At 52.8% G+C, this 24,157-nt stretch overlaps 6 protein-coding genes across 6 annotated transcripts; 4 read left to right on the forward strand and 2 right to left on the reverse strand.

Annotated features, from left to right (window-relative positions):
* Positions 1 to 1,688: 1,688 nt before the first annotated feature.
* Positions 1,689 to 2,597, reverse strand: BROUX77_001387 (uncharacterized protein; the record flags this gene model as incomplete). The annotated part of the gene is made up of 1 exon (XM_073745810.1): positions 1,689 to 2,597. The coding sequence occupies one exon, from the start codon at positions 2,595 to 2,597 to the stop codon at positions 1,689 to 1,691; it is 909 nt and encodes a 302-aa protein (XP_073609622.1).
* Positions 2,598 to 5,152: 2,555 nt separating this feature from the next.
* On the reverse strand, positions 5,153 to 6,514 carry BROUX77_001388 (uncharacterized protein; the record flags this gene model as incomplete). Its single annotated transcript, XM_073745811.1, has 2 exons — positions 5,153 to 5,894; positions 6,024 to 6,514. The coding sequence occupies 2 exons, from the start codon at positions 6,512 to 6,514 to the stop codon at positions 5,153 to 5,155; spliced, it is 1,233 nt and encodes a 410-aa protein (XP_073609623.1).
* A 6,102-nt stretch (positions 6,515 to 12,616) lies between these two features.
* BROUX77_001389 (uncharacterized protein) lies at positions 12,617 to 14,560 on the forward strand (the record flags this gene model as incomplete). The annotated part of the gene is made up of 1 exon (XM_073745813.1): positions 12,617 to 14,560. One exon carries the CDS (start codon positions 12,617 to 12,619, stop codon positions 14,558 to 14,560), a length of 1,944 nt encoding a protein of 647 aa, XP_073609624.1.
* Positions 14,561 to 17,904: 3,344 nt separating this feature from the next.
* On the forward strand, positions 17,905 to 18,283 carry BROUX77_001390 (uncharacterized protein; the record flags this gene model as incomplete). Its single annotated transcript, XM_073745814.1, has 2 exons — positions 17,905 to 18,031; positions 18,108 to 18,283. 2 exons carry the CDS (start codon positions 17,905 to 17,907, stop codon positions 18,281 to 18,283), a joined length of 303 nt encoding a protein of 100 aa, XP_073609625.1.
* Positions 18,284 to 19,985: 1,702 nt separating this feature from the next.
* Positions 19,986 to 20,706, forward strand: BROUX77_001391 (uncharacterized protein; the record flags this gene model as incomplete). Its single annotated transcript, XM_073745815.1, has 2 exons — positions 19,986 to 20,053; positions 20,160 to 20,706. The coding sequence occupies 2 exons, from the start codon at positions 19,986 to 19,988 to the stop codon at positions 20,704 to 20,706; spliced, it is 615 nt and encodes a 204-aa protein (XP_073609626.1).
* A 446-nt stretch (positions 20,707 to 21,152) lies between these two features.
* On the forward strand, positions 21,153 to 22,851 carry BROUX77_001392 (uncharacterized protein; the record flags this gene model as incomplete). Its single annotated transcript, XM_073745816.1, has 2 exons — positions 21,153 to 21,710; positions 21,775 to 22,851. The coding sequence occupies 2 exons, from the start codon at positions 21,153 to 21,155 to the stop codon at positions 22,849 to 22,851; spliced, it is 1,635 nt and encodes a 544-aa protein (XP_073609627.1).
* Between the last annotated feature and the right edge of the window lie 1,306 nt (positions 22,852 to 24,157).

A 24,157-nucleotide genomic window follows, 5' to 3' on the forward strand; every position in this document is an offset into this window, starting at 1 on the left:
CCATGACCTGCTGTATCTTTTCTGTAGGCCTTTGCATGTCCAAACGTGTGGGCCGTCTTTCTCGGCCCCGCATCTCTCGCACCCCAACGGCGTGTCGTGCTCGAAGCGGACGTGGTACTTGTCTAAGTCTCCGTGCCCCGACCTAGCCGCGAGGACTCTGCCGACGCTGACTCGGTTGTGCTTTCCGGTCGTAGCCTTCCATGCCACCGGTGCTTCCAGATTTCGCCCGGTGCTTTTCCACCATCGATCTGTCGCTGCTTGGAACTCCCGCTTGCGCCATCGTTTCAGTGCAGCCAAAGTCCACAATGGGTTGGGCTGGGCTGTTTCCTCTGTAGTGGCCTCTTTCGCCAGCTGGTCCGCTCGCTCGTTTCCCGGGATGCTTCTGTGGCCCGGAACCCACCTAACTTCCCAGCTTCGGCTTGGGTGTCCGTCTTTCCACTTGCGCATAAGGTCTCTTGTTTCGTCTATAGCTTCCTGCGAGGTGCCCCAAACTGGGAGCCTGGCGTTCAGCCTATCCACCACGCTGCGGTTATCTAGGCAGATGACGATTTTGATGTTCGCTGTGTTTGCAGTGGCATTGACTGCTTCGGCTGCAGCGCGTCTCGCCGCGATCGCCTCCGCATCCGCAACCTCTGCCCCGATCCCCAGATGCAGTTTGCCTGTGGCCAGTTCTTGCCCTTGCTTGATCAAAGCCCATCCTGAGCCGGCGTAACCTTTGGAGTCCTTGGACCCATCTGAGTACGCCCACAGAATTGGTGAGCTTTCGTCTGTGATCTCCTGGGTGTGTCTTTCTGCTTCCTCCAGCTTCGAGCCGTAGGCCGTCCTTCTTTCCTCAGGGGCGGGAGCACCGCCATATCTGGCCCAGCAGTTGAGCTTCGTGTACCTATTCGGTAGTGTGCCCAGTATCCAATCCGTCCATCCGTCGAAGGCGTCAGGGATATGCACTCCGTGCTTGTACTTGGCTCTCCTGAGTCGACGTTGAAAAGGTTGTGGTGCCAATAGTTACACAAACTTTTTTTCATTTCATTTCATTTCATTTCATCTATTTTACATCAATCGGAGTGTTCGTCAAACACTCATAAGATGACCAGGCAGGTCCTGGCAACCTGGCAGCGGCATAACCGGCTGCCGGGATCCTCCGAATCAGACTGCCTTGGTGGCCGTAGTCTCCCAGCTCCGAAGAAACTGTAGACGCTGACTCGGGATCTCCCTGTGGTGATAAGCACCTCCTGGCGCAGGATACATCAGGGGGGATACATGAAGACTGTGATAATGAAAAAAAAAAAAAAAAAAAAAAAAATGAAAAAAAAGAGCAGACAAACATAACAGGGAAACAAGAAAACAAGAAAAAAACAAGTAATACACGAAAGAAAGCACCCAAAGACAAAACAGTAGTACAAAAAACACACCACGCCAAACGCCATCGCAGCTGGTCATTCCTCTCTCACCCTCTTCAACTTCTTGAGGAGCTGCTTGCTTCCTTTGACTGTAGGGAGAAGCTTTTTAACGAGTCTCTCCGTCAGCCGTAGCCTCTGTGGGATCGAGTCACACGTCCACGGGTGCCACGGGGTCTTCTCCTGTCCACATCTCGGACAATCGTGAGTGGCCCCGGTGTGCTCAAACCTCTGGTGGTACGTGGCAAAGTCGCCGTGTCCAGAAATTGCTGCCATCAATGTGCCAATATCGAGTCAGTCGTGTTCCCTGTAGTCCTTGAACTTCCAGGGTTCGACGGGCTCTGGCTTGTCTATATGGGAAGGCCCGTTCTGTGCCCCCCACCACGTCTTGAACTCTGTGGCGGCTTGCTCCCGGCACCAACGTTTTGCCCTGGAGAGCGACATCTCGAGCCCGCCAACTTCAGTCCCAGCAACCCCTCTGGCTAACCGGTCGGCTCTTTCATTGCCGGGGATGTTCTTGTGGCCCGGTACCCATCTGACTCTTGCCTTTGGCGCAAAGGGCCCGCCCTGTCTCAGCTTCCAGCTTGCCAGGAGTCGTCTCGTCTCGTCGATGACTGTTTGGGATGTCCCCAGGTCGCCCTCTTCTGCATTCAGACGGTTCACAATGCCCCTGTTGTCAAGACACAGGTAAAGGTCGCCGGTCGTCTCTTGCGGTAGCTCGTGGGCCGCTTGCACGGCGTGTAGGGCTGCGATTGCCTCAGCGTCAGCCACTTCTTGCCAGGTGCCCAATGGTTTGCTACCTTCGGCGCAGGTCGTATTGTCTACCACCAGGGTCCACCCGGCCCCTGCGCCGCCGTCTTTGACTTTCGCCCCGTCTGAGTAGGCCCACACCGTATCAGGCCACGCCATGCGCAGGTCCTCCAGATGTCTGGCTACCTCCTCATCTTTGTCGCCCTTTATCTTGATGGGGTCGTCTGGTCTCTCCTTTGCAGGTCTCACCCCGCCAGGGCTAGGTATCGTCTTGGGCAGGAGCCTAGAGAGAGTCTGAATTCTGTTGCCAATGTCCCAGTCCTTACACAGGTGAGCGTCGTCGAGGTCGTGCAGCCGGGTTGCCTCTCTTCTAACGTTGCTATCAAGGAGGATCTCTGCCGGCAAAATCATCGCTGCGCGGTGTAACAGTCCGATTGGCGTCGTTCTGTACATTGGCAAGGCTGCTCGGATCGCTTTCCTGGGGGCTATATCAAATAGCTTGGCTGTCGTGGCGATCTTCCGTTCCTTGTGCATCGGCCACCAGGCGGCCGCAGCGTACGTCAGTTTGGAGACTGCACAGGCTCTCACTACATGTAGTAAAAGGCCCGGGGGAGCTCCCTTGTGGCATCCTGCGAGGAGTCTCAGCCCGCTGGCTGTGGTCTCAATCTTCCTGATCGTCTTGTCGCGGTGCTGAGTGAACGCTAGCTTCCTGTCCAGCTCTAGTCCGAGCCAGCGGAGAGTGCTGCCCTGTGGCGTGGCCTCAATAACGTTCCCGTCCGGTAACTTCACGGGAGGGTTCCCTGCCTGCTTTTTCTTGGTGAGGTGCAGGATCCCCGTCTTTCCCTGGTCCAACTGTAGGCCATTTCCTCTGTACCAGTTATCAGCCCGTTCCAAAAGGAGAGCCAACCCCTGTGCATTGGTCCTCAAATCTGGCGAAGCCCACAAGACACATCCGTCGTCTGCGTAACCCCTAGTTCCCGGTAGAGAGCTGTATAGAGGGGCCATGAACAGCATGTAGAGAATCGGGGAGACCGGTGACCCTTGGGGTAATGAGCCTCCCAGCTGTCTCGTGTCCGTGACATGACTGTCCATCGCTAGCGCTGCGCTTCGTCCTTGTAGGAACGACCTTGTCCATTTGCACAGTGCTATTGGCCACCCTTCCTCCTGGAGTCGGTTGACCATGCGGTTCGGCGTGACAGTATCGAAAGCTCCTTTGACATCGAATGTAGCTATCGACACTGCGTTCTTCATTTCCCAGCCCCGTTCGATCTCATCTACCAGACTGAGCAACAGGTCTGAGCACGCGCGCTTTGGAATCGCACAAGCGTACCTCTTGGGAATGACGTCTCTTTCCACGGCTTCGTAGGCCAGCCGCCTTGCCACCAGTCGCTCCAGGCCTTTACCTAGGGTCGGTAGTAGCGAGATGAGTCTGTATGCCCTTGGCTCTCGACGGTCTCTCCCTGGCTTGGGGACCGGACACATACGAGTCCTCTTGAAAATGTCAGGGTGTACTCCGTGGGTCAGGGCCACTTGGTAGAGGCGGACAATGGCTTCTTTCAGGTGCGGCCAGGCCTTTTTCCACAGATCGTTTCGGAGTCCGTCCATTCCCGGGGCTGTGTTTGCTGGCTTTTTGATGGCCCGCAGCACTTCTGCCTCGGTTGGGGGGTCCCAGACCCTTCTCCCGTCTTCGTCTAGTGGACCCAGTGCTTCGTCGTCTTCTCGTCTTGTCGGTGCATGCACGTCCAAAAGGAGTTCGCACTTGTCCCTGGTGTCTGACAGCATCTCCCCGTTGGGCTTCTTGAGAGGAGGGGTGCGTTGCTTGGCCTGTTTATGGGCCCAGTTGGCTGCTTCGAAAATCTTCCTCGTGTCGTTGATCTCCCTGATCTCCTTCGCGTAGTAGTTTTTCTTCGCTCTGCGAACCTCTTTGCACAACTTCTTCTTTGCCAGGTTCCTCTGCTCTGCGATCTCGGGCCTAGCTCCGCCGCTTCTCATGGCTTGTTTCCACCTTCGTCTGGCTCTCCGGTGTACTTTCGCGGCTTCCTTGCACCTGTCATCCCACCAGGGCACTCCTCGTTTGTTCGGCCGTACCTCCGGGGCACAGACCTCCACCGCTCGTTGTAGTCCCACAGTGAGGGCTTCAGCAAGCTTGTCAGCATAGCCCTGCGGGCCCCCTTCAATCGTCTCGGGGTCGTCGGCTGTCAGTCCCTCCAGATCGTCTTTGAGTCGCTTGCATTCCTTGGCGAATCGCTCCTCGTCCAACTTTTTCAGGTCTCGTCGCTTTTCCGTGGCGTCGCTGTCTCCTGGTGCTCCCTCTATGGTCGTCATGAGGCCTTCATGGTCGCTAGGTGATAAGTCTGGAATGATTTCCGTCCTCACCGTCCGTTGCGCTAAGAGTCCTCTGGTCGCAATGGCCAAATCAATGGTGTGTCCCCTGTCGTGGGTCGGGCCTAACCGGGCGTTGAGTACGACTGCCTCACGCTCCTCTACCCACTCCAAAAGTTTTTCCGCTTCGGGAGACGTCCTCTCGCATTTCTCGTCCCATGCCCGATGGTGGAGGTTGAAGTCTCCAACTATCAGACTAGGGCTGGATATGCGAGTCTCTAAAAGTCGTAGGACCGCCTCGTTCGTTCTCACAGACCCTCTGCCTGCGTTGTATATGTTTATTATCTGGATTGTCGTATTTCCAGATCGAATCGTCACTGTCGTGATGTCAGGGTGCTCCTCTCCAAGTGACCTGCACTCAAATCGTAGTCCCTTCCTCACGTACAATAAGGCCCTTGGTCTTGGGTCCCATGTCGTCATTGGTGCCACCAGGTCGTATTGATGGTGCGTCTGTGTTTTATTAGCTTTTTTATCTTTGCCCACCCAGGGTTCCTGGATGGCAATGATATCTGCTCCCAGAGTATGTGCCTGTTGCAATGCGGTTGCGTGTGATGGCGCTGCCTTCTGCACGTTAACCTGCGCTATTCTGACACTCTGCTTCCTTGTTGGCTCTGTAGGGCCCTCCATCATAGTTCTTCTTCCCGGGTCTCCATCGCGTCGGCCGGGGAAGTGGCGACATCATCCTTGTTCTTGGCTTGGGGGGGCCCGGGCTTCTCTGCGTCTTTTGCGGAAGCAATCTTCGTCGCGTCGTCGTTATTGGCGGGGGGCTCTGTGACGTCCATTTCATGGTCACCATTGTCTCGTATACCGTGGGGGGAGACGACCCTTCTTCTCTTTCTTGAGGCTTCATCGCCGGTGTTGCGCCCGGTTGGCTCCTCCGCGGTGGTTTCCTGGGAGTGACCGCGGGCCCGGGGACGTCTGGACGGGTACGAGACCGGTCGTGTCGTTCCCATGAACGCCACGTGGTTGAGTCTTCCCTTCATCTTTTTGGGATCCAGCGCAATCGACACTGTTCCCTCGTGCATGCCCTCCTGGATCCACCACGATAGGGCCAGGGGTGCACATCCAAAGGCTTCCATGGCCGCCGTTCGGATGTCCTCTTCAGTCACGGCGCGGGCGGCAATTTTCCCGTCGCTTCCGAGCTCCCGGATGGTTCGCTCAACCCGGTATACGCGCACGAATTGCCACGTGCAGGGTTCTTCGACTGTAACTGCGCCTAGAGCCTTCTTGATGTGCTCTGCGCGATCCATCAGGTCTTTCGCCTTTCCTTCGGCGACAAGTATCAGTCCCTTCTTGCTGAAGCCCGCCTCCAGCACTCCCTTCCCTTTGGGGACTCCCTCGTTGAGGCGTCTAGTGATGGCGCTCGGGCTAAGTTCCCTAAACTGGGATCCTTCCGGGAGCTCCACGAATACCTTCTTCTCCGCGCTCGTGCGCTTCTTGGTCTTGGGCTATGGCTGAGGCGCCGGTTCTTTTGCCCCCTTCTTGGCAACTTGCGACCATGTCGAGTTGTTCGTCTTCAGACCGCTGGTCGGTCCCGTGGCCTTGTCCCGTCCCTCGCTGGGGGACGCCTTCGTAGTCCCGTTATTGGCGGGCGTGTCTTTTCCCGACTTGCTCGGTGTCTCCTTTGCGGCTGGCGCTGTGCTGTTGCCGCGGGCGTTGTTGGTCGTCGAATGTAGAGGGGCTGGACCCGCAGTCGCGGTGTCCACTCCTCCGCCTGACTCGCACCACCACTTCAGGGTGTCTGCCAGCGCCTTCTCCAACTTCTTTCTCTTCTCGGCCCCATTCTTGATCGAGGCGTCTTTGAAGGCTTTAGTAGCCCCTTCGTCCATTTTGGCCGCGATTTCACCCGCGATTTCGGCCAACGCGGTAGCTTCCTGGATCTTTTTCGCGTGCCAGTTGGCCAGGGTGTCCGCCATGTTGTTCTTGGGCGGCGCCTCCGGGCGTGATGGCTGCGCCTGCGCGCTTGCAGTTCTGCTCGGCTCCGTCATTCTAGTAGTACTTCTTCGGTCTTTCTTAACGGAAAGAGGCGTCTGAAATCGTTTTTTGAGGTTGTTGAGAGAGAAAAGTCGTGTTGATGATGTAGTGAATAATAAGGGTTGGTTAGGGTTGACCCCTATTCCTGTAGTTGTAAGAGGGAAGTTTTTTTTTGAGTTACACAAACGTGTTTCGTTTCCCACCAAGGCACTCTTACCACCCCAAACGTCAACAATCACGGGGCAATGGCGCAGTTGGGAGCGCGTTAGACTGAAGCGCAACTTCAGTGGTTCTGTCATCTAAAGGTCACCGGTTCAATCCCGGTTTACCCCAGCTCTCTGAGATATGAGAATATCTCAGTAACCCTTGGTCTTGTGGTCTAGTGGTATGATTCTCGCTTAGGGTTAACCCTACGGCCTTGTCTGCGAGAGGTCCCGTGTTCGATCCACGGCAAGACCCTGTTTTTGATAATGAGACTCTTGATTTAAGGCTTTCATCATTATTGTCATTTTTTTTGTCTTTGTTTTGTATGCCTCAACGGGTTGAGCCTCGCGAGTAGACAGGTAAAATAAAGACAATCAAATCAAATCCACCACCTGGTCCAACCCTACCCGGCAACCTTCCCTCCTACAACCCTCGGGGTGGCGCCTTTGAGTTCAAGATGTCGCCCCCTCGCCAAAAAACGAACATTCCCCCCTCATTGTGGGCTTGAACGAGCGCGCACATATCCCCAATGCTGCGTCTATTCTTTTTTCGAGTTGTGAGGCCTTGAGCCCGTCTTTTTCCCCTCTCGTGGGTTGATCTCGTCGACGTTCGCCCCTTTTCTCACCACCGCTACGACCGTCGGCCCCTCGAGCACTCTGCACTGCACCTCAGGGAGACACACTCACTCTCGATGGACCGCCTTTCTGGAAGGTTCAGGTAGTCCGCCCCGTGGCGCGGGAACCGTATCGCTGTGCCTCATCCATTGCGCACGCTACGGTTACGCCAACTTTTCTTTCTTCAGGTCCCACGATCACCAGACTTCTGGAGGCTCATCTGGCCGTGGTTTTTCGCTCTTTCGAGAGCCCCCAGGCCACGTCCGCTGATTAGTTCATCTGCGAGAATTTTTCTCGTTTTCCCACCCTTTAGCCGACGAGCGAATGTTGGTGGGGATGGTAGCTCCACAGCAGGGCTGCGCTGGTTTTGGTTCCACTTTTTCTTTGGGGGATGGTTTGGGGTTGTTGCGCTTTTTGCGCGGTACTACAGCAATTAGCCAGGATTCCGGGTTTTGTTTGGAGGTTGCACGAGAGAGGGACAGTCCTAGCAGCTGGGCGGTGGGAAACTGCACGTCATTACACTTCGCCAGTGCAACTATCTATAGGCGGATTCGGGTGCTGCTTTTTAAACAGCTGTATGTATTTCTGGTACCAGCAATGGTCCCCTGTCGTATGCCGAGAATCTCTCGCGAGTAGACAGGTTAAATAAAGACTTTCATTTCATTTCCAACCCTACCCGGGGCAGCTTAGCCACTGGGGCCCTATTCTTTTGCGCCACCGCGCTGCTAACCCTCTGGCGTGAACACGCCGCCAACCCCCTCTTCTCTTTTGCACAAAACTTTGTATCACTACATCGGCGGTGAGGCCAGGACTCTGGGTCTTGTTTGGGGCCGCGCGGACGAAGAACAGCCTCTGCGCTGGGCAGGTGGGAGACCTCCTGTCATTACACTTTGGATTGTGGGATTTCTGTATGCATGGTTTTTAGATTTTGGTTTTCGCTTCTGTTAACTATGTATTTTTCCTGGTACTAGAAATAGTCCCCTGTCGTATGTCGAGAATCCCTCGCGAGTGGACAGGTAAATAAAGAAGCAATCAACCAACCAACCAACCAGGATTCCGGGTTATGTTTGGCAGTTGTATGTACAAGGGACAGTCTCCGGCGCCCGGTGGGCGATAGCCGTACCATACCGTTATCCTTCGCCAGTATAATCTCAATAGGCAGATTCGGGTGCTACTTTTGGTAGCTATATGTACTTTCTGGTACCAGAGATACTCTCATGTCTTATACCGAGAAGTCCTCGCGAGTATCCAAGTTAATGGCGAATATCACACTCCCAAAGACCGTTTCAGGGAATGGAAAATTTGTGCTTTGACTTGGTTACTTTTAAATTCTACCTATTGCCACTTCACAGCAATTCAACGGCGTATTTCAGAAACATTTTACCATCCCTCTCGGCAGTGGGCGAGCACAAGCACAAAAAGGCGTCAGAAACTCTATGACCTGTCAGGTTCCAAGGCTGAGCCGCGAGAAAAAAACCACCTCGTGTCACCCGTGTATCGATTTCTGGGCTCAAGAATTGGCTGCCTCACGTTTTTGGCTCGCGGCGAGTGGCGAGTGGCGTGTGGTCAAGGTTCAAGAGGCCGAGAGCTATCGGCACGGGGAGTGTACTAACGGTAAAGTCAACACCCGAAAGCTGTACAAGTCATGACTCTCCGAGGTTCACTTGATTTTAACTACGTTTAACGTTTACAAAAATCACGAGTCCATTGCAAACGACGCAGAATTGATTGCTTCCTCGACGAGACACACCCAAGTTCACTAGGGTTAGGGTACAAAATCCACTTATACTGTAACAAGGCTTACTCTTCTAACAACAAGTTATCCGCGTAATTGGTGTAGTGGTAACATTAATCGTTGCCATCACGGTAATGATTTCGATTAGCCCTGGGTTCGATTCCCAGATTACGCATCAAACTGATCATGGATGGACCTTTACTATGATGATTCGAACGATAGGGACAGCATATACCTTCAATCAAGGTACTTGATGTACAAAAGTCGTAAAGGGTTTTTGGTAGAACCTAGATCTGACCATGGTCCTCCTTTTGTAATTTCGATTCTTGTTTTTTGTGGGTCCAAATTCACGTCGCACAACCCTTTTTTTTTTCTGGCTTTTTTGCCCAAAAATGGAATTCATGATTTGCGGTCGCGGACAACCGTCTTTGAGCCTCAAAACCACCTCATAAACGAGGTGAGGATTCAAAAAGAAATTTTGACAGCACTTTGTGCTAGAATGATAGCACTGCTCACTACCAGGGTCGAACTGGCGACCTTCGCATTACTTGATATTCAAGTTTGAATATTAGTACGACGCTCTAACCAACTGAGCTAAGCGAGCGAAGAGCTTGGTGACTGATGGTGGAGGTGCCGCAGCACAAACCTATACCAGATTGACTTTTGGGGGCGGACACGGGAAATAACAGTAGGTAGACGTAAAAGAATAAAATCAAATCAAATCAAACCAGGCGGACACGGGTCTTTTTTTCTTCATTTTTTCCTCCCGTGTATCTGTGTCGAGAGACTTTAAATGAGGGCTTTTTCTTATTTCTGGTGTCGGGGCTCGTCAAGGCCAGCAATCGTGGTGGAGATGCTGATATTAAACAATCGGAGCTCCGGGATTGACATGCTAATCGGACTTTGGATCCGCATCGCCAGACAGGATTATGAAGTTTGACTGGCAGCTCATTTGACATGGAATGTTCGATCGGAGCGCGGTAGTTGGCCATAGAACAATAAGTAAACAAACAAACAATCTTGTGGCGACGTGGCCGTCATGTTTCTCGCCTCTACGTGACGGCAAACTCATGTTTTGTGTTTCTTTTGTCAGAGTCTGTCATGTCACGTTTTGTTCTAGCAGGCTACTGTGCCACAACACTAAAAGAACGCACGTACGATGGATGCAGTGGTGGCCAAGCGGGAAAGGAGGGAGAGGATTCTTAATATAGGCGCTCAAGTACTTATATATACCATTACGGGTACCCAGTGTATGTTATATTACCTGGGGCTCGTGCCATGCAAGCCCGTTTCGTAGAGGAGGGAGGGATATAGCGGCGATCGAAAAACAAAAAAAGAACTTTGGTAACGCAACGGCAGCGCAGGCCCGGGCCCGGAAGGAGCCCGTGCGTGACTGAGAAAGAAGGAAGAGTGAATGGAAGAAAGCAAAACGATGAGCTAAAAAGTCATTTTGGATTCACTTACCCGTCAACGATCAGGCTGGGTTCTCGAACCCTCAAGTGGCCTTGTGCGTGGGCTATTTTGCCTCGACCTGGTCCCTGCTAGGCGATTTCTTTTGTTTCTATCTTGGCCGTGAAGGAGTTGGGTGTGAAGTGGTTAGTTGCAAGTATGATGGATATGGATGATTCAATGTTGAAGTAATCCAAGTCTTTTCGAGCACCAGTAAGTAGCCATCCACGTGAACATGATTGCACAGGCAGACATGATTCTCAGTTTGTGGGGGTTCTAGACTCTCCTCTTTGGACTTTCGCACTGGCCACCCATGAATCCAGCGTCCTCTCTTCTTTTCCTACTCTTCTTTTCTCCTCCTCCCAGCCCCTTTGCCTTGGCTGTCGACCGCAACCAACAGCCCAGGTCGTTTCTGATTGGCACTGCGATAGCCGGACCGAGCTTACCCGTACCCGAGTTTTCTTCAAAGGCCTTTTGTTCTCGCAGGTCAAGAAGTCTATTGAGCCCATTGACATGTCTCGCCAGTCAAGACAAGCAAAACAGGACAAAGGCCGCCTGAGCATACAGCGATGGGGAAACAAAGTAGGCTATGCTATCTGCCGCAACTACACCTACAAATATATTGAGGTCACCGGCACGAGTATACATGGGAGGCGGCAAACCGGCTGCAAACATGCGGGTCTTTTGGTGGTACACAATTTGCCGTTGGATTGGTGAATCATAACGTTCCGTTTTATTTGTCTCCGAAATTGATATACACTTGGCATGAAAAAAGAAGAAAAAAAAGGGCTCCGGACATCCATCTCGATCTTGATCTCAAGCTAGCAAGGATATCACGGAGCCGAATTTCGCAGAGACAAGAGAGGAGAAAATCAAGGAAACGAATGCCGACTATCCGCATAGCAGCGCCCATGCTTGGGTGATGAATCACATGTGCAGCAGGTACATACACATGCACCGCGTGTTTTCAAGTAGACATGAGTGTGACCGTGGAAGCACGGCTATCCTTCAGCCTGCAGATGTGGACAAGCACACGCAAACACACGGAGCCAGCCACTCAGCACCAGCGTGCTTCTGCTTCTTGCGGCGCATGTACATACATGCATTTCCGTATGTAGTCAGTTTCTCATGTCTGCTGTTTTCATGTTACATCCGCACGCAGCCAAGGCCTATCGTCTCTGACAGGCCTTGGCTGCATCCCCTGCAGTATTGGCCAGCCAAGACTAAGATTGTTTATATCATGTCCGGGCTATTTATACAAACAACAGCGCGGAAGCAGGGAATGTGGGGGTTAGCCCGGCCAGCATGCGCACGTGCCACTCGCATGCTTAGGGTTAAGCGCTATGGGATTCCTTTTTAGGTCTAATGCCAAGACCCATCAACCAAGCGTGACTCCACAACGGGTTCGGCAAAGACGGCAACAACTATTTTTGGCAATTGATCAATGGATTTTCTTTTAACTAACTGTATATATATAACTACAACATATGCTTTTCTTATCGAGCACCGATCAAGCCCACTGGCGATCTTGGGTGCGGTTAGACGTTGACGGCTTTTTCATCTTCCAGCACTGAAGTAGGGAGAGACACTGTAGAATAAGACAGAGGTCAGAGAGAGAGACGAGGCAATAGGGCAACAGGGTGGTGTGGGTGACCAAAATAATAGAAAGAGGACAGACTCACTGAGGCGGGAGGCGTTGAATAATAGGAGACGATCCCTGACGGTGGCATTTTCTGAACATGCTTCTTGTTCTTGTTCTTTTTCTTTTCCTTTTTCTTCTTGTTTCCTGACTCTGTGCTTGTGTCCAGGGCCTGATAAGGCCAACGCCAGCCCTTCTTCTTTCCCCATTGTCACCGTCTTGACTTGTCCTTTCTCTTGTCCCCGTCTTTGCATTCTGTGCCTCTTGTTTCCTTCCATTGAGAACTCCGAGCGCTGTACCAAGAATCTTGACAGCTGCCATCGGTTCTAGTCGCTCCCTTTGTTATCTCCGAACCTCAACTCCGTCCAGTCATTTGCTCGTTTTCCACCTTGTAGGCTCTGCTTATCTCCGGGCTTCTTGTCTGTCGGGTTCGGCTTTCTTATTCTTCGACCACTTTGGAGTCTCATTCACAGCTATGCCTACCCTACGTAGGCTTGTTGCAGCTGCCCTAGTCTTACCGCTGGCTTTAGTGGGCGCAGTGCCTATCCTGGGCGACGACACTCCCAGTAATGACCTGGCCGGTGTAGATGGAACTGTCCCCGATCTCGACACTGACCCGGCCAATGTTGCTTCGCCTCCAGACGCCGATGTAGGAAGCAGCACTAGCACAACCATGTTTCCAGAGATCACCGAACCCCCTAGCCCAGAACATTCGCACGTCTATTCCACTAGCACTCTCCTCATGTCGTCATCATCTGTTGAGCAGGTCATCATCGAGCCCACCGACGCAGCCGAGAGCGTCATCAACACCTACCCACCCAGAGATATGGAAAAGTCGCCGGAAGCCATAGTCCCTGAGCTCAGAGTCAAGCTTATGTATGCAGCTCTTGACAACCCCAATGAAGACTCCAAGGGCACTATTGCCATGCACCTTGAGATGGGCATGCCTACTATCGTCCTTGAAGCCATCGAGGGCCTTGGTCGTGTCAGCTGTGACGACGGAAATGTTTATGCAACCTTTCGGGATTACGAAATGTACAAGAAAGTTTTGAAGAGCTGGAAAAAAATTCCAAACTTTGTCCTCATCACCAACCACGGTGGTGAATGCGACACGGATAACCAGCGTGGCTTTTACACTACCGCAACCCTCAGCGACGATGACGACGATGAGAGCGACGATGGGAACGATTTCAAACCCACCGATTCTTCAGATCAAAAGAAACCCGAATACGTCACCGGCAACCCCAAGCTTCTGACAATCAAGATCGCAGTCACCAAGGCCCAGATATCCCAGGTTGTGCGAGCCTTTGAAATGGACTTTGACACTGTACCTGCCGGCGAGGTCCGGCGGCGGTTTGTTGGTTGGAACAATAAAGACCCCGAAGGTGCCAAGCATCTGGCATCGCTTGCGGTGGCTAAGGCTCTGGATCTGGAAAACATGCTGTACTCGGATGAAAACTACATTAGTATCATTGCCAATGAAGCCCACTTTGCTACCAGCATTAGCTTTTCGGGTAAGCTAGCGTACAACTTCATGACGCTATCTCTCGATGAGCTGTACATGGACATTGACGTGTCCTTTGATGCCAAGCTGAACCTGACGGCCGATCTACGACGCGAGTTCACTCACATGATGGAGTACTCGCCAGCAGAGCTTTTTTTCTCCATGGTGAGCATTCCCGGTATCCTGGAGATTGGCCCTGGTGTGCGTTTCTCCATTGGCACCGAGGTCAAGGCTGGCGCCGCCGTCAATATCTCGACTGCGCTGGGGTTTTCCGTGCCCAACGGCAAGATTCACCTCGACTTCCTTGACATGAGCCAGACCAGCGCCTCCGGCTGGTCCAAGCCCGATTACCACTCTTCTTCCAGCATCTCTGAGCGCCTCAATGCAAACATCAGCCCCAGCCTCGAGCTGGCCATTGAACTGAGCGCCAACTTAATGTACGGCCTCATCAATCTGTCAACCGGCATCAAGATCACACCGCAGGTCGTCAACAGCTTCGAAGTGCTGACGCCTGCCGAGGAAGCGAAGCCCAAGCAGATCAAGGGCAGTGATGAGTCTATACCGGTCAAAGCCATGGTTCCGTACAAGGGCAGTAGGAAGAACCGGCTTAGAAAGACCAAAAGCCGCAAGGGCGGCAGGGGTGGCAAAGCCGAAAATGCTCGTCTAGCAACGCTCGTGGGTCACACCGGCGATATTGTCGACGACACCGACGAGGACAAGTCCAAGTATGACTGCGGAACGGACCTGTCCAATGGTGTGGCGCTCAAGAGCAGCCTCGTCTTGGAGATGACTGCCCACGCGGCCGAGCTCTGGACCACCAATATCCTGACCCTGGAGCGGCCCATGATTGAGCGCTGCTGGCCGGTCCCATCACTGAAAGGGATAAAGCCCTCCAAGGAGATCGAGGCCTGGTGATGAATGCCAGCATGATAACTGAACGAACAACGACACCTTAAAAGGGGAGAACGAAGGGGAAAGAGAAGAAGAAGAAGAAATGAAGCTCCTTGAAGCTCTTCTAGTCCAAATCCATGGCGTGGCTTTGTTTGACTGCGCCTACCTGCCGCGGGCGCCTGCGCCTGCGCCTATTTATGTGGGGCTCTTGCTGCTTATATAAGCAACACTCCCCGTCTAATTCACCTGACGACGACAACCCAAAAAAAAACAATTCGAACTCGGTCTTCTTAGCCCTAGTTATCTGTCTTTTTGTTTTGCTTGTCTATATCCCCCCTCAGTTTCTGCATAAAGCCTTGCATACTTCTGCCTTTTTTTTCGGTTTTCTTTTGCCTTTTTTGTCACTTATTCTTTACGTTTCTTTTTCGGACGTGTCTTGAGCTTGGGTTTGGAGTAGACTTTGGACCTCACAGATTACAAACGGTTGGTTTATCTTGATGTATGTAGGATGTTTTTTTTTGTTGCCGGGGTCTTGAACTGCCTGCCCACGGACCTTTTCTTTTTTTTTTCTGCGTTTTTATACAGCAGCGTTCCTTGTATCGATTCTTGACAAGCATATGATTTTATAGTTAGTTTTCAGTATCAAACAAAAATTCTTAGTTACTAGTGCCACAAAGTCTGTCCTACCGTTGGTGATTTCCAAGTTCATTCTCTTCTGCCCTTTCCCGACTGTCTGCTCAGTTTTGACGCCGTGGTTTCGGGTTGCTATAATAAAGGGAAAAGGGCGAATTGTGGGTCTCGCCGTAGAAGAACCGACAACGGAGGAGCCCCGGAGGAATTGTGGGGCCTTCCGTGTGCGTATGTACATACGTGTGTATGTATCTGGACGGCCGATAAGAAGCAGAAAGGCTCCTTATCTCAACGTGATGTAGCTGTGGATCCTCCACGCAGCCTCCTTCCTTTTTAGCCCACAAGTTCAAGTTGGAACCGATCGTTTGAACTAAGAGCAGGAAGGAAGCGAAGGAGAGGGACGTCAAGTTGTTGCCTCGTCTTTGCGCAAAGCACAACGGTAGATCCGAAACAAAGGGTTGGCCGGCTAGCAGGGTTGTTAGAGATTGGCAGTCGCCGGAGAGGTTGGCTTTATATATGCATACATATGTCCATACTTGGGCCTACAATAGCCTTGACTAGACCGACTAGTGAAACTCTTGACAACGGCGCGTTTCTGGCTACAAAGATTTCAGGTTAGTTGAACTAAGGAAAAGCATACATGGAAACAGACGTCGGTGCCAGGGTACAAAGCGGAAGTGGTGGTATGTCTCTCTACCAATTAACTGTATATAATTGCATCTTGAGGCCTACGACATGTATTAAGACTCCGAGTCCATACTTGTGTGTAGATGTGTTCATATCTATCGATCGGCTGGCGCACGGCCGCCATTACATCAGGGCAAGATTCAACATTAGTTTGAGTGGAGTCTCCCTGTAGTACATAAAAATGGAAGAGGAGCTATTGGATGCATTGGGCGCCTGCTGCATTTCTTGATAGGATATCTCCGATGACGTCGTTGGATTTTCAATGGCAGTCTTGGCACAAGACAGGCAAGAGCCCAGGAGGCTTATTTCCAGCTACGGTGATAGGCTTCTGAAGCCCCACTTCAGAGCAAGGAGCAAGGAGCAAGGAGTAAGAAGCAGCAAGTGTCCACCCCACTTTCCCTGGCGAGGGTGTGGCTGTGGCTGTGACTGTGGCTGGACTTGCATTTGCAGTTGCTCTTGCAGCAACACCAGCCAGAGAGAGGACTTGACTTGCGTGAGAAGCAAATTAGGCTCAGTCAAAACAACGTCAAAACATGAGCAAAGAGGTTGTTGTGAGAGAGCCGGAAAAGCTTAGTTGGAGGGCTGACCAGGTAGCAAACCGCGCAGAATGGCACCTGCATCACACCACAAAACCCCCGCAATGGGGGCAAAACAGGCCACTTTGAGGCCACGGGTTGGGGACTGACGGCCGCCAGCTGTACCATAACCAGATGTCAGCAAACTAGACTCCAGGAAACAAGGGAAATCACGTTGTTTATGGCTTTCTAAGTATGGTAGCTACAGCCGCATCGCTTGGTTTGGATCTAGTTTAGCTGGTCTTTTCTTACACACTGGTTTGGACTTGGACTTGACCCTGCTGCGTATGTCGATGAAACACGCGGGACGGGGAGGACATCTGTCGAGATATCGACAGGAAAGCCGAGAAAAGGCCCTATTGCCCCATCTTGGCCCCTTGTCCTAGATGCCGATTCCCGGGATATGCACTCCCAAGTTCTCTATGCCTGCAAATGTATGGAGCTACCTGGTTGCCTACACAAATGCACGTCGTTATGCACAGTTGCAGTCCCGCTTTTCGGCTTGTTGTGTGAGGATACTTTTTGCTCCTGTTCCAAAAGATCAAGTGAAGCAAGCACGCCAGCAACGTCGTAAACGGCAAGAGCAGGCAGGCCGCGCATGGGACGATTGTGGGCCCTTTCTCTCTTTTGCACCTTCCATTTTACACCAAAAAACACCGTCGCTTCCCCAAGCAGAAGGAAGGAAGACTTGGGGAGGGGATCCACCCGCACACTACATGCATGGCCCCCACTTTTGTTTAACCTGGATTTTTCATCATGGGCTTGTTCCCAGCTCACGACTTTGCGCAAAGATCCTGACTAGTTAATTCCTGGCTAGTTATAAAAACAATAAATCACAGCAAAGGGAACATGATCCTTCGTGCGTGTGTCTTGCTGTGGCGCCCAAAGCGAACAAGCGGCCTTTTGGTCCGCTTGACTACGGACTAGCATATGGCATGTTTGGCGATGATGTAACTGGTGCCAGGGACGCGGCGGCCGCCGTTGCGTGGGCTTGGGCTTTGTTATAAAAGCGCCACGGGCGCTTGTGGTCGAGAAGAAAGGAGGCTGTCTTGCATATCCACTCTACTCATTCAATCTTGTTCTGATCTTGCTGGTCATTTTCTCTCATACGCAGCCTTGGTTGCTGAATCTCGCTACCAACAACAAAACACCACCATCACCATTCCTATACTGCCGCCTCTCTTCAACCTCAAGTCTACACTACACACATTATCAGTAGCACAAGTACCACCCTACGGCTCTCTCTCGTTCACCCTCTCTACCACACATCCCGGCGCCAAGAAAAAAAGCTACTCTGCCTTGCTACTGCGTCGCCTGTCTCCATCTGCGACTCCGACTGTACCTGCTCTCCAAACCACACATCACACCACCTGAGTGTCCGTTGCTTGCTTCGGGCCTTATTTTTTAACCTTTTCTTCTCCTCATTTCCCCCCCCATTTTCTTTCCTATTTCTTCCTCGCGTGGAATCTTTTCACAATGGCTCCCTCTCCGCGCAACTTTTCTACCACCTCGCGTGTCTATCCTTCGTTTCTCCCCATGCTAAACACTGCTCCCAAATTGTCGCGCAAGGTGTTGACGCCTGTCGTCATTGCGCTTGCTGTTGGTAAGCCTCATCCTCATGATGCCCTCTCCTTTGGCTTTGCTCTCTCCCATGGATCCTGTGCTAACTCTCCTCCCAGGCGTCGCTGCGAAACAGTACACTGACAATGCCGCTGAACGCCAGGCCCGTCTGGACCGACAGGACGCCGAGATGCGTGCTCGCAATGCCCAGTGGCTTGATGCCTACGGCGACCGCTCTGACTTGGCGTCGCTCGAAAACGCCATGAAGGCCTACACCCAGCGTGAGCACAAGTAAGACCAGCTCGCGGCTTCTCTGCGCCTGCGGCTTTCATCGCTGGAAGATGAGCCAGCCACCGCAACCGCACCACGCACGCCGTAAGCGTCTGGCTTGCCACCTTGCAGCCAGATCAGCATTTCTGCTAAGCCCTCTTTTCTCTTTGGCCTTCCCATCTCTCGCTTGTCTGGCTATAAGACAAGCGGCTAGACTTGTCCTCAGTTTCTCCAATTTTTCTTCTCCTTCCTTGCTAGACTTCCTGGACGGCAAGCCTAGACGCACAGGAAGCCCGAGCTGGCCTGTTGCTTACAATGTCCGCTTTGTTATTGTTTAGCTTGCCGTCTTTCTCGTGTCTCAGTCTTTTCCTCGGCTCATTTCTTATAGCCGGATAGCCAATCATCGTACTCTCTTACAGAAACGGAAGGAAGCTATCGTGGTCACGGACAGGGGAAGGAAGAACGATAACCCACCTTCCTTCCTCTCCCCTTTCTGGTAAATTCCTTTGCCTGTGGGAATCTGGGGATCTATGCACAGCCCCACATTTTGTGTGCACCTTCCATTCCCACCCTTCACCTCGGCTTTCACGATTTTGTTCCGAGAACGACGTCATTGCTGCTTGGCCGCCTGTTGTTGACATGTGTCGCAACCATCGTCCGCGAGAAACTCGGCGCTCTTCATATTATTCGTCTCTTTCTTTTTTTAGCCTCCTCTTTTCTTCTTCTTCCTCTTTGTGTCTCGATGCACTCTTCACATCTCGGAGCAACTGTACCGCACCATACCCCAGATCCAGTACCAGTACCAGCCACCCTTTTGTGTCGAGACCTTTCTGCTGGTCTTGTTGCTTGTTTCTGCATTCAGGATTTGGCCGAGCCAAATCTGTCTTGTTTCATACACTGCTCTTGAACGACTGTATGCCAATGCTCTTGTTTTTCTACTGAAATTTGCGCTTTTATTTTATTTTCTATAACCCTGCTGTTTTTAGCAGGTCGGAGGACTATCTGTATGCTTGAAAGCGACACACCCCAAATAGATAAAAATAAGTATTGATTATGAAAAGCCTTGCCATTCCATCATGTGATTCAAGTACTTTGTGTGCATATATTGCTGTATCTCAAGATCGGGAGCATATGACGATCGCCCATGTCAATCTGTGCTGTCTACGTCACATCAGTGCCGTGTCAAATACTCAGGAGGAAGCCTTACACATCAAGACCAAGAAATGCAACGTGCCACGACGAACTCTCCCCCTTCCGTAGCATCCCCTGGCAGTTGTTCAATCCGCTCAATGCTTGGATGCATCCATCAATTTCACCTTGCTGTGAGGCTCTTCGGGATGCTAATTTAATAGCACGCTGTCCTCGCAGTCTGATACGCTGAGACTGCCTTGTTAGAAGCTGCTGAGACACTTGCGATAGCTCGCTTCACATAGCCGAGCAAAAAATATCTCAAGCGATGCTGAGCCCTAACGACATCGCGACCTTGTTAGCACCCGCTTTTAGGTACATCGGACTAGCGCTGTAGGTCTGTGCAGCGGTCTTGCCCGTGACAGCCGGTGACAGCTGTCAGATGCATCAGACAGGCTGGCAGCTGACAGGCAGCCTCAAACACGCAGCTTGGATTCTGTCCTTATCATGCTAGGCTGTCAAGCTTTGACAGGCTGGAACCCTTCCATTTACAGCTTTCCTGTCTCTTCTTGCACTCGCATACACACCTCACTTCTACAATGGACCACGTCGTGCAGACCGTCATCAACGAGGCTTCAAAGGCTGCGGCCTTGCCCGACCAGGAACAGTATGCATTGCGCCCTTTGCCCTCCTGCTTACTCGCCCATTCCATCCCTCGCCGGATGCACCAGACCCTAACCGACGAGCAATGATAACTAACCCAGTCTCTACAGGTGGCTCATTTTCGGTATCCTGACGCCCGTCAACACGATTCTCTTGACGTGTATCCTGTTCTCCATCAGCGGGTGGATCTTTGCTCCAGACTTCCCGAAGCCCAACCGACCCAAGCCCGCCCGGGTGTTTGAAACCTTCACGCCGCGCACGCTGCTCGAGTGCAATGGCGGTGCGCTGGATGCTGCGCCCGAGGCTAGCTCCGGAGGCAGGCTCAAGCCTCCTCCGGCGCCCGTCGTCCCGGGAACGCCCATCTACCTCGCCATACGTGGCCGCGTGTTCGATGTCAGCGCGCGCCCCGAGCTCTACGGGCCCGGAAGCTCATACGCCAACTTTGCTGGCCGTGACGCGTCGCGCGGGCTCGCCTGCAGTAGCTTCGATAGCGAGATGCTAACCGAGGACCTGGACGGTCCGCTAGATCCGCTTGATGACTTGACCGACGAGCAGATTGAGACGCTGAATGGATGGGAGGAGAGCTTCCGGTCCAAGTACCTTGTTATTGGAAAGCTGGTGAGCCAGAAGGAGTTTGACAAGATGGAGAAAAAATGAGGCTACCAGTAGCCCAAGCTAGCGCCATGTGATAATACATGAAATTCTACACAAACCACCATGAACCAAGGATAGAGTGTAGACAACGCAGGCTATTGTCTAGTCTTTGTGACATCATGCGACGGCTTAGTCAGCAAACGGGCAGTTATCTTATCGTGACCAATCAGGGCGTGGGAACAGCAGCTTGGGGCAGGGCAAATGGGGGTTGCTTGACTTTTTGGACATCGACTTTGTTTTTATCCGACGAACGGTCTCTTTGACTGACACAAGACCGACTTTCCAGTATTGCTGTGCCCAGTATAATTTTGTGCCTGTGCTGCACAGACTGTTGACCGTGTTGCTGCGTCTCCCGGCGCCGCGCCTTTTCTCTTCTTCTTGGTTACGATACGACATCTCGATCTGTGACTGCTTCCCTCGACTCGCCTCGACATCCCGTCTCCCCTACAATGACCACTCAGCCGTCGTCCGGGCTTGCCGGCACCGACGGCGAGTCATCCCCGCGATGCTTCATTTGTCTCATGGATGACGATGACGACGTGCCGCGCGCTCCCGACTCCGCCTCGGCGTGGGTGTATCCGTCGCCGTGCTCACTGGCAGCACACCAGGACTGCATCATGGCGTGGGTGCAGGACTGCGAGCGCGAGGGCCGCACGCTGCAGTGTCCCGTGTGCAAGGAGGCCATCAGCGTCGACCAGCCGTGGGATCCCGTGTTGGCGGCTACGGCGGCTCTCGCATCGCGCGCCCGCGCGCTGGCGCCTAGCGTGCTAGCCGGCATGATTGGCAGCGGCACCGTTGCGAGCATGGGCATCTACGGCACCGTGGCACTGACCGTGTTTGCCGGCCGCGGGGCGCCGTTCCGCTTCGTGCATGTGGTGGCTGATGACGGACTGGCTTATTTGAGTCTAGCGCGACTGGCTGTGCTGCCGCTAATTGGTCCGGCGCTGTTGATGGGTTATTCGTTCGGGCCAGTGTCAGTGCCAATAAGCTTGCCGATGTTTGGCGTGGTGCGTACAAGATGTCTGTAGACTGTTTTGTGTATGGTGCTATTGCTAACTTGTCACCTCTTAGTACGGTTCCTATCTCCTGGGCAACGACCCCGGCGCCTTCAACTGGCCACCCTCTCCCCAAGCAGCCATGGTATTTTTCCCGTATCTGCAGGCCACATACCGCGCGCTCTACCGTGAACTATTTCGAGATTGGGAGAAAGAGCTTGACAAGAAAATCATGGGACTCCCCGAAGCTCTGATCGATGATCCTCCGCCTGCCGCAGCTCCTGAAGAGATGCAGGCAGAAGAACATCACGTACAAGGTGAACAGCCACAAAACATGGACCGAGATCCAGAGCGGGACCAGGACCAGGGTCAAGGCGAAAACGAAAACGGAGGCGGAGTCTTTGCTTTTATTCGAGAGGCAATGGAGGTGTTCAACGCCAACTACGATCTCGAGGTTGTTGTTGAGGAGGGGATTATAGAAGAAAACCCTCCTCTAGTTGACGCAGAAATCAACGTAAATGGTGTGGGTATGGGCTTGCAGATTCCCAGATTCGGAGGCAACGACAGACCCGCTGCTCTACCGGCCGCCGGCAACGATTTGCCTCCAGCGCCGGAAATCGAGGACCCCTGGGCCGGCTTCGAACGTCCAGAGCCTATTGCCCCCCCTGCTCCGGCTGTTGTGCACAACGAAGCTCCAGTCGCTGCTCCAGTACCTGCAGTAGCATTACCGCCAGCAGCACCCATTGAGCCAGTAGCGCCGGAAGCCGCGCCGGAAGTTGCCCCTGCGCCCGTAGCAGATGCCGGAATGCCGCAGCGAGGCATCCGCGCATCGCTCAGCGATATTTGCCTCAACGTTGTGACGGCGCTGCTGATGCCTGGAATCTCATTCACGGCCGGCGAGATCCTGCGGTTCCTGCTGCCGCGCCGGTTCACAATGATGGCTCGCGTACCGTCGTGGACGGGCCCGCGATATGAGCAGACGAGCTTTTTGCAGACTCAGTGGGGCCGCAGCCTGGTAGGCGGGTGTCTATATATCGTGCTACGCGATGCGTTCAAGCTGTATGTCAAGTATCGCAAGAGTCTGCTGCAGGGGCATCGGCGCGTGCGCAACGTGAGGAGGGCTCCGGTCGAGTCGGCGTTGATTCGGGAGTAGTGGCAAGGCAGAGGTGCGAGGAGGGGACGGTGTGGGTGGAGATACCCTGTTTCTTTTTTTCTTTCTTCTTCCATTTCCTCTTCAGCAGTATGTTCTTTTTCTTTTTTCATTTGCTTCGCTTCTTTTTAGCATAGTTTCTTTCTGTGCAGTCTCTTCACCACAGGCGATCCTTTTTCTTGTATTCACATGTTTGCATCTACAATGCCTGACGCAATGTTGCACTCTGTACCTTTTGCTCCTCTACATAACCACGTAACATGCACATTTCCTTCAAGGCCTATTATGTATAACTATACGGTCCATAGCACGTTTTCTCGCTCCCATGCATATGCGACTATCAGGCTCGCTCGTTCTGCGTTTATGCATATATCGGAATTGCGCACATATGAGCAAGTTAACATGGTTCCTGTAAGTCATCCAAACGCACCCTCAGCCAAGACTCCTTTTCCACAGGGATCTCGCCGTTTTCAAACTCCAGCGGCCTATAACACGCCGGCAAGTCGTTACAAAGTCTCGCACAGCTAGGCTCTATCTCATCACACACTTTGCCGGCAGCCAGACCCAGACTCCCAGGCTCCTTGTCGAGCCCGCACCAGGTCTTTTATTTGGGGTGGTCCTGTCACTGGTCAGCACAGGAACAATAGAGCAAAACAATAAGACAATCAGTCGTCAAAGACAATGCTCTCCCGGCACAAGAGACGCCGAAAGCTCAGACGGTTGCCGGCTATGCTATGTGTAGAAGAATACACACAAGTACAAGTACGTACCGGGCACCCATTGCAACCGCAGCCGTCGCCGCACGTGCAGCCACCTTGTTCGCACATGTTGACGTGAGAAGACATTTTGAGGATGTCGGAGAGGTTCGAGGAAGAGACAGACGGACAGAGACAGGCGCAGCAGGTGGTTTGGTCCAATCAAGCGATGTAACAGGAAGAAAGAAGATGAAGGTGAAGGTCCAGGAGACCAAGAGACACCAACACGCGTCCCCTCTGCCCCTTCTTATACTCGTAGCTAAAGGCCTGTCCCCCCTCCTCCCCCCCTCCACACTCCCCGCTTCCATCCCGCCTTAGTCATGTGCTGGCGTTCTTTTTTATGCACGCATCGTAGCATCTTCCGCACGTCAGCCAGCCTGCTCGGGTTGTCAGGGTTGAAGTTGTGCTTAGCCAGACAGACCTTGTCTTTTCTTCTCTCTCTCTATCTCCATGTAAGCCACCGGCCGGCCGAGTTTCTGTGCGAGCGCAAAGAAACGCAGCGCCCCCTCCCTCCGTTTGGGCCAGACGCCGGCTTAGACTCTAACCCCTGTGTA

Source organism: Berkeleyomyces rouxiae (assembly GCF_048999995.1).
Source record: "Berkeleyomyces rouxiae strain 22BRR77 chromosome Unknown BrBRR77_ptg000001l, whole genome shotgun sequence".
In the NCBI taxonomy this organism is placed as follows: domain Eukaryota; kingdom Fungi; phylum Ascomycota; class Sordariomycetes; order Microascales; family Ceratocystidaceae; genus Berkeleyomyces; species Berkeleyomyces rouxiae.